Here is a 16,609-nt window from a genome sequence, read left to right on the forward strand (position 1 = left end):
GAAATAAAAACCCACACTGTTTCTGTCACTGTGTGTAAGCCTAAATTAAAAAAAATAGAAGTCCAATGAGTTATCCATTATGCAGTGAATCCACCTGAAAAAAATAAGTGCAATTAAAAAAATAAAAATAAAACAATAATAGTACATAACTGAAGATAAAAGATACTAACTGAAGTTGACAGTCATAGCAGACAAAAGTGGAATTTGATTTACAAAGAAGAATATACATTTCTATTGGGAGGTTTAACTAGATTTGTTAAATGACCTTATTAGGGCAATTTGTTGCTTTATTTAAGACAAATGAAAGCGTATTTTCATTTGCTTGACTTTGGATGGAGGAGGTTTAGTAAACAGTGTCAGTAGCTTCTAGGTTTGGGGAGTATAAGTGTGTGAAATAGATTCGTCCCCATTGATTCTTCCATGAGGTACCATGTGTTAGCACAGTAACAATCTAGTTCTTAAACTAGGTATATGGACGAATATTTTTTATAAAGGAATGCTGTGGTATTTCTCATTCCACTTGAAGGTTAGAATCATCAGCAATGTACTGTTAAAATTGCAGATGCCAGAGCTCTATTCTGACTAGGAGTTCCGGGCCAGTATTTTTTTTTTTTAAACATAGTTATGGTTGATGAGTAATCAGGGATTAAAATCCCTGTTGTTAACTTGAAAGAAGAGGCCAAAGGTTGGAGAAAGTTTGAACTGTTAGCATGGTTTGTTATAAAATGACAAGAATGATAATATTTACATGAAATAACTTTGTACTTATTAGAGTAAGAAAAATTTCAAAAACACCATCTCCCTATGAGAATTTTGCTTTTACTTGTTATGAGTCATTTACTTTGAGTTTTTGACCCATTTAAAATTCCTTATCCATTTAGATGTTAGGTATTCTTCTCCCATATCAATTTTTGATCAGTAAATTCAACTGTTATACCTTCATCCGTGTTGGTTGATTGATGTTTGCCTCTTATAAAGCTATAATGCATTTCTGTTTTTAAAAATTTGTAATGACGACTTTATTCAGCAGCACTGGATTTTACCAAAAGTGTAGACAGATAGTTAAATATGTTAATTTTTTTTCTGTAATGGTAGTTAGGCTGTGTAGCTATAATATGCCAGTGTTCAGTTTGAATCTAAGGGTTAATTTTGGCATTAATTAGTGGTTAATAGACTTAAATTTAATAATGCACAGATAATTCACGTAATTGGTTATCTTTTCTTTTTTAAAAAATAGGTGTTCAAGACAGAGTTCCTTCTTCATATTCACAAGGAGCAAGACCAAAAGAGAACTCATTGAGCACTTTACAATTGAGTGCATCATCTACTAACCACCAAATGCCTTCTGAACATCAAACCATACCATGTTCTAGGGACTCTGGTAGAAATTCTTTAAGATCAAATTTTTCTCCAAGAGAATTAGAATCTCCCCAAAGCAGTATGCAGCCTGGATTTTCTTATACTTCAAATAGAGGTGAAACCTCAACTATAGGCAGTTCAGATAGGATTAACTCATCTCACAGATCATTTCAAGAATCTTCTGACAATGAAGGTAGACGCACAACAAGGAGATTGCTGTCACGTATAGCTTCTAGTATGTCATCTACTTTTTTTTCACGAAGGTCTAATCAAGACTCCTTGAATACAAGGTCATTGAGTTCTGAAAATTCTTATGTTTCTCCAAGAAACTTGACAGGTTCTCAGTCTTGTGGTAATGCAGCATCAGCCTCTGATATTCCTGATAATAGGGCATCCGAAGCTTCTCAGGGATTTCGATTTCTTCGGCGAAGATGGGGTTTGTCATCTCTTAGCCAAAATCATAACTCTGAGCCAGATTCCCAGAATTTTAGCCAAGAATCTGAAGGCAGAAATACAGGACCATGGTTATCTTCCTCACTTAGAAATAGATGCACACCTTTGTTCTCTAGAAGGAGGCGAGAGGGACGAGATGAATCTTCAAGGATATCTACCTCTGATATACCATCTAGATCTCATCATCTTTTTAGAAGAGAATCAAATGAAGTGGTTCACCTTGAAGCACAGAGTGAGCCCCTTGGGGCTGGTGCCAACAGACCGCAGGCATCTGCAGCACCAAGCAGTGTTGGTACAGGTGACTCCCCCTCAGATTCAACTCGGAGCGGACGAAGTACAGGGATAACGGGGATCCTTCCTGGTTCCTTATTTCGATTTGCAGTGCCCCCAGCACTTGGAAATAATTTGACTGATAATGTTATGATCACTGTAGATATTATTCCTTCAGGGTGGAGTTCATCTGATGGAAAAAATGATAAAACTAAAAATGTACCTTCAAGAGACCCAGAAAGACTACAGAAAATAAAAGAGAGGTAAGTTTGAATACATGTCTTAAGCCTATAAAGCAGTAACAGATTAAAGAAAGAACTGTTTGTTTCTAAAATGGTTTCTCATAAGAGTGATGTCTGAAATTTTCTTCCTTTAAAATTTACATCCAGTAAGATGTTAGTATCTTGCTCAGAGGTAAAATGGATGAGAATTAATTCTAGAGGTAGGTACTGGGGGTGTAAATTGCATCGGGAAATAATCTAAAGGTTGTTTTTAACCAGCTTTGGACACAGATACGTATGGAGACAAAAGGCCTTAATCTCTTACCCTTTGTCTTGGTAGGCTAGTGCTACATGGAATTGGTTAAGTTGACCCAAGTGGTCATATGTATCAAGACAATATTTCACCTTTTAATAAGATCATTTATTTACCATTTATTTATATTTCTGATTTCAAATCTTTTTTGGGATGAGGTAAAATCACAGATTTTTAAATTTTTTTAAAGTCTAAATGTATGCTGAATTACTGTGACTGACAGAAATGTCAATTTAAATTCAGAACTTAGAATTTTTTATTCATATGAAATCTTCTGTAGAGTTTAGATTGCTTAAAAATCTCTGGGAAAAGATGAAAGATCAGAGATTTTCAGTCCAACTTAATTATTTTGTCGTGTTAATATTGTTGCTTAGTTTTTCCATGTATTACTTTTATGATGAAATAGGATAGGATGCTGCTACTGCTGCTGAGTCGCTGCAGTCGTGTCCAACTGTGCTAGGCAAGAACACTGGAGTGGGTTGCCATTTCCTTCTCCAATGCATGAAAGTGTAAAGTGAAAGTGAAGTCGCTCAGTCACGTCCGACTCATAGCGACCACATGGACTGCAGCCTACCAGGCTCCTCCGCCCATGGAATTTTCCAGGCAAGAGTGCTGGAGTGGGGTGCCATTGCCTTCTCCAATAGGATAGGATAGTGCACATAAAATATACTTGTAAGAAGAAAAGACTTACGTAATGCTAAGGTCGTTGGGTGTTTTTGGTTTTTGTTTTTTCTTATTCATAAAGGCCCCAGTAATGAAATTGTTGGGGAGCATAGTTGTTAGTATCACTTTAGATTCTTTTTTGTTTTTAACAAGAAACAATTCAGATCTTACTCTGGGTAATAAAGGAAGCTTCATATGCTTTCTAAGATAGTGAACATAGACGAGTATGTTTCCACTTTTCCTTAGAAAAAACAAATTGTACCAAGTAAAGATTCCCTTAAAATTTGCTTTTTCTCCTTTCGTAGAGAAGAATTTATTCTGCTGTGGTAGTGTTAGGTTTAATGTTATAGGAGCAGCCTCTATTTGTGAACAGTCTACTGAGTAATATAGTAAGTACTATATTTCTTATGCTCAAAGTGAGATTAATTTGAGTGCAATAGTGTAAGTAGGCAAAGCATTAGTTTACTGATGTCCAAAGAGTAACCAATTAAGCCAGCACTTCCCTGTCTAGTTAGCTAGTTCAAAAGCACATTTGTTGGGGTATTTTGACATGGAGTTTATATGTGCGTGTTCCTTTATTATGTTTTTCATTTATACATGAGGGTTATAATATACTTTACAATTAAATGAATAAAAGTGTAAAAAAATGGACTCTCCCAGAGTAAAAACTCAGAGCCAAAGAAAGTCACATCTGAAGGTAAAACATAAAGATTAACATTCGAGGGGCTTCTCTGGTGGCTTAGTGGTAGAATCTGCCTGCCAGAGCAGTAGACACAGATTGGATCCCTGGTCCAGGAAAATCCCACATGCCACACAGCAACCAAGCCCATGCGCCACAATTACTGAGCCTGTGTTCTAGAGTCCAGGAGCCACAACTACTGGAGTCTGCACACCCAGACCCTGTGCTGTGCAGCAAGAGAAGCCCCCTCAGGGAGAAGTCTGCACACGACAGCTAGAGTAGCTCCCATTCACGGCAACTAGAGAAAAGCCCATGCAGCAACAGGGACTCAGCCAAAAGTAAATAATAACTGTTTAGAAAAAACAAAGATTAACACTTGAGGTTATATCTCTGGTTAAGTCTAGGTATGGAAGTCACCTCAAAGTACATCTGTTTCTCTTTGCACAAATCTTTTGCTAAACTCATATGAAACCCATATAATATAATCCAGGTTGTATTTCAGTTAATGTTTAGTATTCTGTATCATCAGTTTATTGAGTACCTTTTTTGTGTCAGCGGTGGACTAAGGTGAGAGATTTAACCAAAAAAATTACTTATTCTATAGTGATCATTTCTGCATTTAAAGAAGCAGTACATGTTGGCCTGTGAAATAGAGGATGTGGGTTAATGGGAACTACTCCACACTTTAAAATCCTAACCTTAAAGAAATGAGAATGATTTACTAACATTACTAGGGGTGGGGAAAATGAGGAATTTTAAAATCTATTGTTTTGATTTTATTATGATTTAATACAAAACTTTATCAGTTTAAACATAACGTGGTTCTGAGGTGAGGTGAAGTCATTCAGTCGTGTCCGACTCTTTGCAGCCCCATGAACTGTAGCCTCCTAGGCTTCTCCATCCATGGGATTTTCCAGGCAAGAGTACTGGAGTGGGTTGCCATTTTCTTCTCCATAACGTGGTTCTAACAACATGTAAATTGAAAAATCACAAGTCAATGTTTAATTCATCAAAGTTGACTTAAAGTTTTGAGGGGACAAAAGTAATGGGTATATATGTACATTATCTTTATACTCCTGGAATTGAAGTAATCTGTGATATTGCAGAAATTAAAATCTTAATGAAACTTATAAATTATGAAAGCTGTGGAACTTAAGCTGTGGTACCAAGGACAGAATTACTTTAAATTGTTTGAAGATAAGTAATAGGGTAGCCTATTTGATTTCTTTTAAAATATTACATTTTTTACTCTTGTTGAAAGTATTTTTCCTGTAGTTGCTATTTATTATTGTTATTGTTTGCCTTTTTTCTACCCAGAGAGACCATGATATATTTTGGAATTATGTATGACTAGAAGTGACCAACCAGGATGAGTTTTGATAGCTCTGTTTAGGAAATATACTGTCTTTTCCAGCCTCCTTTTAGAGGACTCTGAAGAAGAAGAAGGTGATTTATGTAGAATTTGTCAGATGGCAGCTGCATCATCCTCTAACTTGCTGATAGAGCCATGCAAGTGCACCGGAAGTTTACAGTATGTCCACCAAGAGTGTATGAAGAAATGGTTACAGGCCAAAATTAACTCTGGTAAGATTTACCCCTTTGTGTATTAAGTTTTCACAGTTTTTTCTAAGAAATGCATGCGTGTATGGATTTTAGTAACAATTCTGATTATAATTTATTCAAATGTCTACTCTTAACAAAAGTGTCGATCATTTTTTGAAGCAAAAGCATTAAAGAGCATTAGTTTTGCTTCATAAATTTAATGTATGGTAGTGTTGTATTTCATTTACTGAATAATCTATTTACTTCCATATGTGTATAGTTAACTGTGATTTGTTATTGCTGATGACCCTTATATCATGTAAGATGCTTTTGAATCAAAGAAATACTGTTACTATTTAGCAGCTATGTGTCCTTGAGAAAGATTTATTTTCTCTAATGTTATTATGCAGCAGTAGGATTGCTATAGGGAGTCGTTATTTATTAAGTGCTGTTATGGAGCCAGGCATCGTTCTAGATACGGGATATAGAGAACAAGTCAGACAAGGCAACTTTCTCCCATGGTGGTGGTATTAGGTGTTAAAGGAATGCCTTGTTGAGATGCTGCTGCTACTAAGTCACTTCAGTCGTGTCCAACCCTGTGTGACCCCATAGACGGCAGCCCACCAGGCTCCCCCGTCCCTGGGATTCTCCAGGCAAGAACACTGGAGTGGGTTGCCATTTCCTTCTCCAATCTTGTTGAGATGAGAGCATTTTAAACTTGAACAAAGAGGAGCTAGCTATTCTAGAATGAGAGGAAGAGCATTCCAACACATGGAACACCTGGCACAGAGCCTTTAAGGTGGGAATGACTTAGGTGTGTTTGAGGAACTGAATGAAGGCCCAGTGTGGCTGTAACTTGTGGGAAAGGACAGGGGTGATAAGTTGAGATACGAGAGATGAGCAAAGGCTTGCTCATTTAGGACTTTGAAAGCTAATGTCAGAAGCTTAGATTTTTATAAGTGTTATACGAAGCCACTGAAGGTCAGGGGAGTGAAATGATCTTATTTCTATTTTGGCTGCTCTGTGAAGAGTGGATTTTATTGGGACAAGAGTGAAAGCAGGGAGCTATTGTGACCAACTAGGAATCTATTGTATTAGAGGTGGTGGTGGTGGTGGTAGAAATAGATGATTTGAGTATGTTTTGGAAGTAGATTCTATGGGACTTGCAAATGGATTGGATGTGGTGGAGTGAAGAAGAACAATTAAAGAAGTAACTGTTTTTGCCTTGATCTACTAAGTAAATCGTGAGACCATTTACTAAAATAAAGAAGACTGAGAAAAGTGTAAATTTGGGAAAGGAAGCCAAGAGTTCTGTTTTGGAAATAATTATATATGAACTGTTTATTAGATAATGATATGGAAATGTCATCTGGGCAGTTAGCAAGACAAGCATGATGTTTCAAGAGTTTCAGTGCTGAAAATTTCAGTTTTGGGAATCATGAGCACATAAATAGTATTTTAAGCTTTGAGATTAAATGTCACTAGCGCAAGGGCAGATACCAAAAAAATGAACCCGAAGCAGAGCTCTGAAGCACCCACACATTTAGTGGGAACAGAGAAGATTTGAGGAACAGCCTCAGTCTGGTACGAAGAAAACAGAAAATGTAGTGTTGTGCAAGTCAAAAGAAGAACATGTTCTAAGAGGATGTAATCAACCCTGTCAGGTACCACAAAGAAGTCAGAACAGAAAGATAAGAACAAAGAAATGACAGCTGGAATTTGGCAGCATGGATGTCTTTGGTGACTTCATTGCTGGGCAAAGTGGATGAGGTGAGGTGTCATTGTATTACTAAATTAGGCTAAGACTAGGGAAGCAGCAACACAGACAGACCCCCTCTTACAATAAACTTTACTGTCAGGATAATTGGAGATACAGGGTAGAAACTGGAGAGTTTTCTACCACCTGGTCATGGTACATGTTTTTGTTTTTTGTTTTCAAGGTAGAAAATTTGAGGACATGTTTTTATTTTAACAAGAGATACTGTGAAGAGAAAAATTTATGAAAAGAGAAGGGGAAGAGGGGATCCAGAGTACAGGTTGAATAGGTAGTTTTTAATAGGAAAAGGGTACCTGGTAGTGTAGATATGGACTATTTCTAACCAAAGTGTGTTGCTTTGGTGAGAAGGTGCTTAAATTCCCATATAATTGCCTCTGTTTTCTTAATAAGGGTCTTTAGCTGATGGAGGGGATGGGTTAAGAAATTTTCGTGTGTGAGGAAAAGAACATTCTAAAATGTTTTCAGATAGTACTAGTGTCCATAAAAATCTGTGGCTATGAATATGATTTAAAAGTGTGATTGGGATACATGTACATTTTTAAGAAGCAATTTTCAGATGCTTGGATACAGACAAGGATTTGAGTTCAGTGGGGTTGAGACCTTTGACAGGCAAAAAATGATGAAGGGAGTTAAAGTTGGATGTGGTTGTAGTGAGCTTAGAAATTAGACAAGAAAGAGGGAGTAAGGACATTAGGAAGTAGATAGTGAGAAGTCAGATCTGTGTTTTTTGAATCTCATTGACATTGAAGATAATTGCCAGAGTAGGTGAGCTAGAATAGTGAAAGATCGTAGGTGTACAGAAGAGATGCTTAACACACAGATTTTAGGAGTAGTGCTGTAAAGTGCAATGACGAGGTCAAGATTAATGACCATAAAGTGGGTGGCTGAGGTGGGGACAGGTAATATTGGAAGCAAGGATGTTGAGGAAGTCAGAATCAATTATGGTCTTTGTAGATGTGGAAATAACCAAGAAATAAGTTGTGTAAAGAAGATAGGTGCTACTTTGCCAACAAAGGTCCGTCTAGTCAAGCCTATGGTTTTTCCTGTGGTCATGTATGGATGTGAGAGTTGGACTGTGAAGAAGGCTGAGTGCCGAAGAATTGATGCTTTTGAACTGTAGTGTTGGAGAAGACTCTTGAGAGTCCCTTGGACTGCAAGGAGATCCAACCAGTCCATTCTGAAGGAGATCAGCCCTGGGATTTCTTTGGAAGGAATGATGCTAAAGCTGAAACTCCAGTACTTTGGCCACCTCATGCGAAGAGTTGACTCATTGGAAAAGACTCTGATGCTGGGAGGGATTGGGGGCAGGAGGAGAAGGGGACGACAGAGGATGAGATGGCTGGATGGCATCACTGACTCGATGGACGTGAGTCTGAGTGGACTCCGGGAGTTGGTGATGGACAGGGAGGCCTGACATGCTGCGATTCATGGTGTCGCAAAGTCGGACACGACTGAGTGACTGAACTGAACTGAAAGTCATTAATGAATGAGGAAGAACTTTGAGTTTCAAAACAGCAATAGGTATCGGGGACGTCTATCCCTGTTTCTTGGTCCTGAGGTGCAAACGGTTGTTGGGAGGAAGTGATTGCAGAAGAATATTTTATCAGTCTGTGAGGCCCTGTGGTTCAGTCTTGAAGTTGAACAGGTGACTCATAAAGGAAATTGGTTGAGAAGAATTTACCTGTGTTTAGCAATGAGTACCAGGAGGACCTAGTGAAATATGACTAGTAGGGTGGGAAATTAGATCATAGTAATAAATGAACATACTTGTGTGGCAGTGATGGCCTGATGATGATAGTTGGGTGACAGAAAAATAGGTTGTGAAGTATGATGGTATTAATTTCAGTGTTAATGATCTGTTGGAATTTGATAAATGTGTTCAAACTGGATATGATGAGACTAGCGGAAAACTTTTCTTCCTGCAGCAAGATAGCAGAGGCCTCATTGGGGTATGGGGTTATCTTTTTTTCTAAACTAATCTGATCCCAAACCTGTGGGATGGGCCAGTCTTACCTGTAGCAGCCTCTTTTTGACTGTGTGGTGTAATGAAAGCCTTGTGCACTTTATTAGGCACTGCCCTGGGGTGTTAATAAGTTTAAATGAATGCTCAGCATGGTTCTTGACACTTAGCAAGGGCCCAGAAATGTTAGCTATTACCAGAATGAAAAACACCTTGACTCACCTTCTATTATATTTGCAACTGGATTGTTAGTATTGTATAGGTAGGAAAACAGGTAATACAATATATTATTTAAGAACATTGGCTTTTGAGAGTTAGACTTGCTTTAGGTTGGAATAATGACTCCCCAACACTTAACTATAGGATTTTGAGTAACTCTCTTAACTTTGGTTCTCAATTCTGGTTGCTGATCAGAATTACCCATCTATGTTTTAAAAACAGAGATTCCTTAAATCCAATTTCTAAACATTCTTGAATGTTAAGTAGGTCTGGGGCTGGGCCTCAGTTCCATCAAGAGTCAGATTGAGGAATAGTTTGTTGTTAAGATCAAGTGAGATAATGTTTATGAATAGTTTCTCACAGGATTGGGCTCACAGTAAGTAATTAAATAGGTTTTAAAGGTAATGATAAGTATTCATGGTGATGAATGTTAAGATCTCAAGAACTGAACCTTCCTGTTAAGTTTTCACAAGGCTTTCTCATATTTACTTGACGACCTCATCTGGTAGATGATTCATTCTGATAGAGATTTGTTTAAACATTTAAGCAGCTGCTATATATAGACTGTTAAAAACTCTGAGGATGTTCAAAGATGAATAGAATACGTTTAATATAAGCTTAGGCAAATGTAGGCAGGGCCTACTGAATGAGGTGGGATATGAAGGACACCTGAGGGGTGTCCTGGATTAAATGAGGGGTCCTGGATTAAAGATTTCAAGGATAACTGGTTCCTCCAACTGCATTTGGCCTTTTTGAACAACTTCTCTGTTACTTGTTCCATAGAAGAGAAACATGAAGCCTTAAAATGTGAAAGACCATTATTAAATTGCATCCAGTGTCCATATTTTATAATCATCATACTTTTCCTGCTTCTGATTCAAAGAATAAATGTCTTAATAAGAGAAAACCTTCTGAAGTGTCACATTTTTTATATTCTCCATCTTGAGTGTAGTATATTTCAGTAATATATTTTTAAAGATTAAGAAAATATTATGAATGCATTTTAATTTCAACACTTTCAAGTATGCTTGACTTCTAAAAAGCAAATCGATATTATTCACATACTTGATAAATAGAAATGTCTTTTGCAGTTTCACTCCAGCCTATCTTGAGGCGACATAGACATGTTACTACCTCAAAGTAGCATTTATTCATTTTCCTTTCAGCTGTTTTTAGAAAATGCATGTAAGTTACTACAACTGTTGTCTTAGACTTTATGCTAAATTTTTATTATTAACAAATTGTTATTAAATAACACTAATTCTAAGAGTTTATGAGCTCTTCAAGACAGGCATGACTACTTTCTTTCTTAATGTCTAGAACTTCTAATATTTTTTTGGCACATAACAAGCACTCAACAAATGTTAAATTGAATCTAAATCTTTACCTTATTATGCATATGACTTATTCTAGTTTTTAGGACAGTTTTTCATTTTAAAGCCCTGTTTAACAAGGAGGAAAATGGCAATATGTTTAATTAAACAAGACTGGTACTTAATTAGAGCCAGAAGCTTAGGAGTAACCAAATGTTGAGTGCATATAGGACAGAAGGAATTGTATTTAATTATGGTAAAACAAATATATAACATGAAATTTACCCTTTTAACCATTATTTAGTGTATAATTCAGTGGCATTAAGTAGATTTAGAATGTTGAGTAAGCATCACCACTATTTATTTACAAAACTTTTATTAAGTCATCCAAAACAGAAATTCTGTATCTATTAGGCACTAATACCCTTCTCACCCTCTTCTCAAGCACCTGGTAAATTCTGATCTACTTTCTCTCTGAATTTGCTTATTCTACATATTTCATATAAATGAAATCATACAATATTTGGGGGCTTTTTGTATCTTATCTGTGTCTTATATCACTTAGCAGTTGTACCACGTATCAGGACTTCTGTTTTATGGCTGAGGGGAGCTGTTTTTATCTGAAGAAGAGGGGATCCCTTTCTTTGCCTCCTAAGTTATAGGGAAGACACATTTCTTAGACCATAGGCAGTCTTAGTATATGTTATCACATCAAAGATACTGGCCTAGGTCTATGTAACTAGTTGTTTTAGATACCATGTTTTTATGGCATCTGGTCCCATCATTTCATGGCATATAGAGGAGGAAACAATGGAAACAGTGACGATATTTTCTTAGAAGAAAGCGATGACCAGCCTAGACAGCATATTAAAAAGCAGAGACATTACTTTACCAACAAAGGTCCATCTAGTCAAAACTATGATTTTCCCAGTAGTCATGTATGGATGTGAGAGTTGGATATAAAGAAATCTGAGTGCCAAAAAATTGATGCTTTTGAACTGTGGTGTTGGAAAAGATTTCTCAAGAGTCCCTTGGATTGCAAGGAGGTCCAACCAGTTCATCCTAAAGGAAATCAGTCCTGAATATTCATGGGAAGGATTGATGCTGAAGGTGAAATTCCAGTACTTTGGGCACCTGATGCAAAGAACTGACTCCTTGAAAAAGACCCTGATGCTGGGAAAGATTGAAAGCAGGAAAAGAAGGGGATGACAGAGGACGAAATGGTTGGGTGGCATCACCAACTCAGTGGACGTGAGTTTGAGCAAGCTCCGGGAGTTGGTGGTGGACAGGGAAGCCTGGCGTGCTGCAGTCCATAGGGTCGCAAGGAGTCAGACACAACTGAGTGACTGAACTGAACTCAACCTTTATGGCATCTTATCCAAGTACTTAAAGAGGAAGTAGGAAGTACAGATAATATTCCATTGTCAGCATCCCACATCAAAATATATGAGTATCTGGGATGGGAAAATAAACACAAGGTGGAGGCTTAGGTACCACAAGAATAGGACATGCGCGTCAGGTGTTACTAATTGCTATTTTAGGAGACGTTACTGGTTTATGTTAGTAGTACAGTCTCCCTGCAGTCTCTTCCTCCCTTCCTTTTAGTTTTCTATATTCTAAGCTTAAAACCCACAAGGAAAAATGTTTTGTGGAGACATAGCAAAATTAAGCTTTATTTGTGATTTTTTTTTTTTTTTTTTAACCAGGTTCTTCACTAGAGGCTGTAACCACCTGTGAACTCTGTAAAGAGAAGTTGCAGCTTAACCTGGAGGATTTTGATATTCATGAACTACATAGAGCTCGTGCAAATGAACAAGTTAGTATATTTTGCCTAATTTGGTAAGTGTCTATTCTGTGCTTAAAGGACAACTCTTGAAGAAAAGATTAAATCATGATCTGAAAACCTACATTAAAATAGTAACGTAATTTTCTTTTACTGCATTAAGTATAATTTTTCTTTACTTTCCTATAAGTTTTGAAAAGGGCAAAAAAGCAAGTCACAGGTTTTAAATTATTAAGATAAAATGTATTATATGGTCCCTAAATAAACCTGAAAATAAAGGCTTAGGAAAGTGGTCCCCAAATAGGCATGCTAATCTTAGCTCTCCAGAGCTGTCTCAGTTGTGAATGCCTCAGTCCTGGACTGTAATTGAAATGCCTAGCCCTGGATCTACATCCTCTGTCTTGTAATGTTAGAAGCAGTTTTTTGTGTGCCTGTCTGCCCCCACCCCGCAATGTTCTTCTACTCTCCTAGTTCCCTCCACTCTCCTTATTGCTACCTGCAGCTTTATACAGAATACCTTAGGAAATCTATTATTCCAAATTCACATTGTTTATAAACCTCTTTCTTTTAGTATTGTGTCATTTTAGTCTATTTATATAATGAATAATCTCCAATCTTATTTAAAATTTTTTCAGATATTCTCATTTCTCAGATTTTTTTGATGTGTATTGATAACTATTCTCCTGAGAATTGACTTGGTCACTAATTTTTATTTTTTGAAGCTTTAAACTTTTAAAAAATTTTGATATGCTTAGGGAGAACGAAGAGCTCAGTATTTCCTCCCTTTCCCCCCTGCCAAAGGAAAATTCCGAGAGCAAGAAGATGTTCAAGGAGATTACAGGGTTGACTCAAGAGCCATACTATCCAAGTATGCTTAGCATATTCATTATAAAAAGAGAGATGATGGTGGGAGAATGCATAAATGCTTGAAAAACACTTTTTAAATAAAGGAGTAATGGACGCCCCCTTTTTTTTGATTGAGGCAAATTTCACATAAACATAAAAATCATAAGTGGAATCAAGCAACATAATCCTGTATGGATACCCTTTACTTTTAAAATGTAGGGATAATGAATACCCTTTGAAAAATCTGATTAAGACCACACTCAATAAAATTTACAGATTCACAAAATTTGTATATGATTTAAAGGATTTTCAGATCCTTTGAAGCGGATTACTTCAATCCAGGTAAAGAATCACTCAAAATGCAACTCTGGGCAATTGATGTAGCACAGATGCTACTCATACTAGTTTATTTTATTCTTTAATGAGCCAGCTGTCCAAAGAGAATACTAGTTTCACCAATTGTCTTAAATCTCCAAGGAATCTCTCTGGATAGCTGAGCATTGGTATTTTAAAGAACAAGGGAAAGAGTAAGTAAAGGTAGAATGATGGAAATAAATTTTTTTTTTAATCTTCTCAAAATGAGAGTAGATTTCAAAGGATGATTTTCTCCTGCTGTCCTTCCTTCTCTAGGAAGGTGCTCCATCATGTCTCTGAAAGGTGGTTCTTTGCATTTCATTTCAACCAGGAATGTTTTCATTTCTCCAAGGATTGAATGGCCCACAATCTTAAATAATTTATAAGTGAGAAAATGTTAGGTGGAGTACAAAACAATGACAAGTCTTGATTAAGCTTCCTGACTTTTAACTTCTTTGTTCTGTGTAAATCTTGGATTCTGGGGGCCTAAGAACTATAATTTTAAATAACTAGTTTAATACAGTTTATCTCCTCATCCAGTGGCTTCATTTTTTTCAAGGTGATAAATATTAAAATTAAAAAAAATTCTGGACATAAATTTCCTAATTAAGTAAAAAATTAAGAAGTGATGATGTAAAGACAGTTTTTAAATCAGTTTCAAATTTTTTGAATCCTCTGTGGAATATGAGAACAGGTAGTTGCTGAAGTTGATAACTAAGAACGTATAGCTCTTAACTTCAGATGAGTTAATTACCAAAAATAGTACAATTTAGTTTACTGTATAAAAATTACAGGATAGTTTAGATTTTTAATAACACTATATTCATGACTTGTATTGTTAGCTTCAGAACAATAATTTTGAACCAAAGGACGGTTTTTACCCACTAAAAATTTCTATGTGAATCATCCAAGGAACAGTTACCCTGTTACCTTTATTTTTATATTTACTGTTGCCTTGAAGTTAATTATATTATGTAATAAGTGTTTGACCCATATGAATAGGTTTTATTTGCATATGTTGATACATAGCTATACATGAAATGGTAATTTTTAGGTAAACATTTATAGCCATTTGTGGTAATAAAATCTGTTAGGTGCTTTATAGAACTAGATCATTCATTCTGCCCTCAAATGAGTTAAAAGTCCCACTTTTATATATAAATCATTACATAACAGAAGACTGAATTAAATAAAGAGGATATTCATACACCTATTTGTATCACTTACAGCATTAGTACATTTATGATGATATGGAGGGTATTTCTTGATTTAATAGATGGTGCTGTATCTCTAAGAACTGGATATGAATACATTTCCTCTAGTTTATCAGTATATGAATGTCAGTCTCTTGTCTATTAATTTTTCGTTCTCCATATATCTTCTTTTTCTCATTTGCTTCCCTCTTGAAGGCTGAGTATGAGTTTATCAGCTCTGGTCTCTACCTAGTTGTGTTATTGCACTTGTGCGAACAAAGCTTTTCTGATATGATGGGAAATACGAATGAACCAAGCACACGTGTCCGAGTAAGTAACCTTGGAGCAGGGGGAAAGGGAGGATATGATGCAACAGTTGTTTGCAGTGGAAGGCAGATTGTTTTATATGTTCACACACTATTTCCTTTGGGAAGTTCCTATATTATAAGCTTTCTTAAAAGTAAAGGTATTGTAGTTTTAATAGAAAAAACTGTCTTTATCAAGGAGCATAATTTTTTCATAAAGCTGTTTTTAAAAAAGTAATTTTCTAGCTCTTGAAGTTAATTGGAATATATATCAGTGAAAAACAGGGACTTGGAAGTACTAAGGAAAATGCTCTTTCTAACAAGACTCAGGGTTATAACTTAGAAACCTGATACTGAACTCTAAAAACTGAAAGAGTATGGGAAATTAACTTCATTTTATTCGTTACTATCCTGTAAAAGATTACCACTCTAGTAGTTTTTAAGCATCTGTATTTCAGACTACTTACAATTTGGACTATTTGGTGTTTACTCTGTACACTGTTGCCTTAGTTTAACAGTAAGAAAGTTGTTTGTTAGGTATTTTTAATTAAATGGTACTGTTATGGAAATTTATACTCTACTGCCTTGCCATTCTATGTAGCAGGGACTAGAGTCTACATGTCATTACCATAGCATTCTGAACACCTGATTCTTGAAATGTCTTCATAAATATATCCTTCAAACAGTTTTTTTATACAAATGTTCTCTTCGGTGATAAAAATTTAGTAGAGTTTATGGTGAGGTATGACGTTTCTTTTATATTTTGAAAATTATCAAATAACAAATTCAGTGTATATGGATAGAACTTTTTTTGTAATCATGTAAACATTCCTACTAGCCAATTGTTAATTTTTATCATTCAGAGAACAGAGAAGGAATTCTCAAAGGCTTTCAGAATTTGAGCAAAAATCTCTTGATTTCTAAAAAGGCGGCAACTTGTCTCTTCAGAAAAAATGAACCATATAAATTAATATCTGTTGAATTCATGCCTTTGTAAAAGGTATATACATTTAAAGTACAGAATCATATGTCATATTTCTAGGCAGGAAAATAATCGATTTATATTTTTTAATTGACCACTAACAATCATTTGGTTCCAAATTGCAAAGGATTAATTTTCTCCATAGTTTTTGGAAGTGTTATATTTATACAAGAACACAGTGGTATTCATTATAAGATTATTGTTATCTGCTCCCAGTTTCTATATGATTAATACATGATTTCTACATAACTGATAATGATATATAAGGTGTTTTTAAAAGTCATATCATTAAAAGCTTGTAATTTTTGATGTGGGGGATGAAAGACCCCCCTATTTAAAGGCTTAAAATTATATTTGACTTTTAAGTAGAAATGAAT

At 35.8% G+C, this 16,609-nt stretch overlaps 1 protein-coding gene across 19 annotated transcripts in view; it reads left to right on the forward strand.

Annotated features, from left to right (window-relative positions):
- MARCHF7 (membrane associated ring-CH-type finger 7) overlaps positions 1-16,609 on the forward strand; it is a 47,999-nt gene that overhangs the window by 27,407 nt on the left and 3,983 nt on the right. For 11 of the 19 annotated variants that reach the window (XR_015146836.1, XR_015146844.1, XR_015146829.1 and 8 more), the window contains exons 5-8: positions 1,238-2,345; positions 5,373-5,542; positions 12,476-12,585; positions 15,162-15,275. Coding sequence is in view for 9 of the 19 variants with exons in the window: in XM_086355262.1 (XP_086211388.1) it covers positions 1,238-2,345; positions 5,373-5,542; positions 12,476-12,585; positions 15,162-15,275 (1,502 nt within the window). In the remaining 10 variants the exon portion in view is untranslated. Of the gene's footprint in view, positions 1-1,237; positions 2,346-5,372; positions 5,543-12,475; positions 12,609-15,161; positions 15,276-16,609 lie in introns of all 19 variants that reach the window. The other 8 variants (XR_015146856.1, XR_015146859.1, XR_015146857.1 and 5 more) reach the window with 2 other exon arrangements.

The sequence above is a fragment of the Bos grunniens genome, chromosome 2 (genome assembly GCF_055505025.1).
Source record: "Bos grunniens cultivar Pamir isolate PY7600 chromosome 2, Bosgru_T2T1.0, whole genome shotgun sequence".
Classification (NCBI taxonomy): domain Eukaryota; kingdom Metazoa; phylum Chordata; class Mammalia; order Artiodactyla; family Bovidae; genus Bos; species Bos grunniens.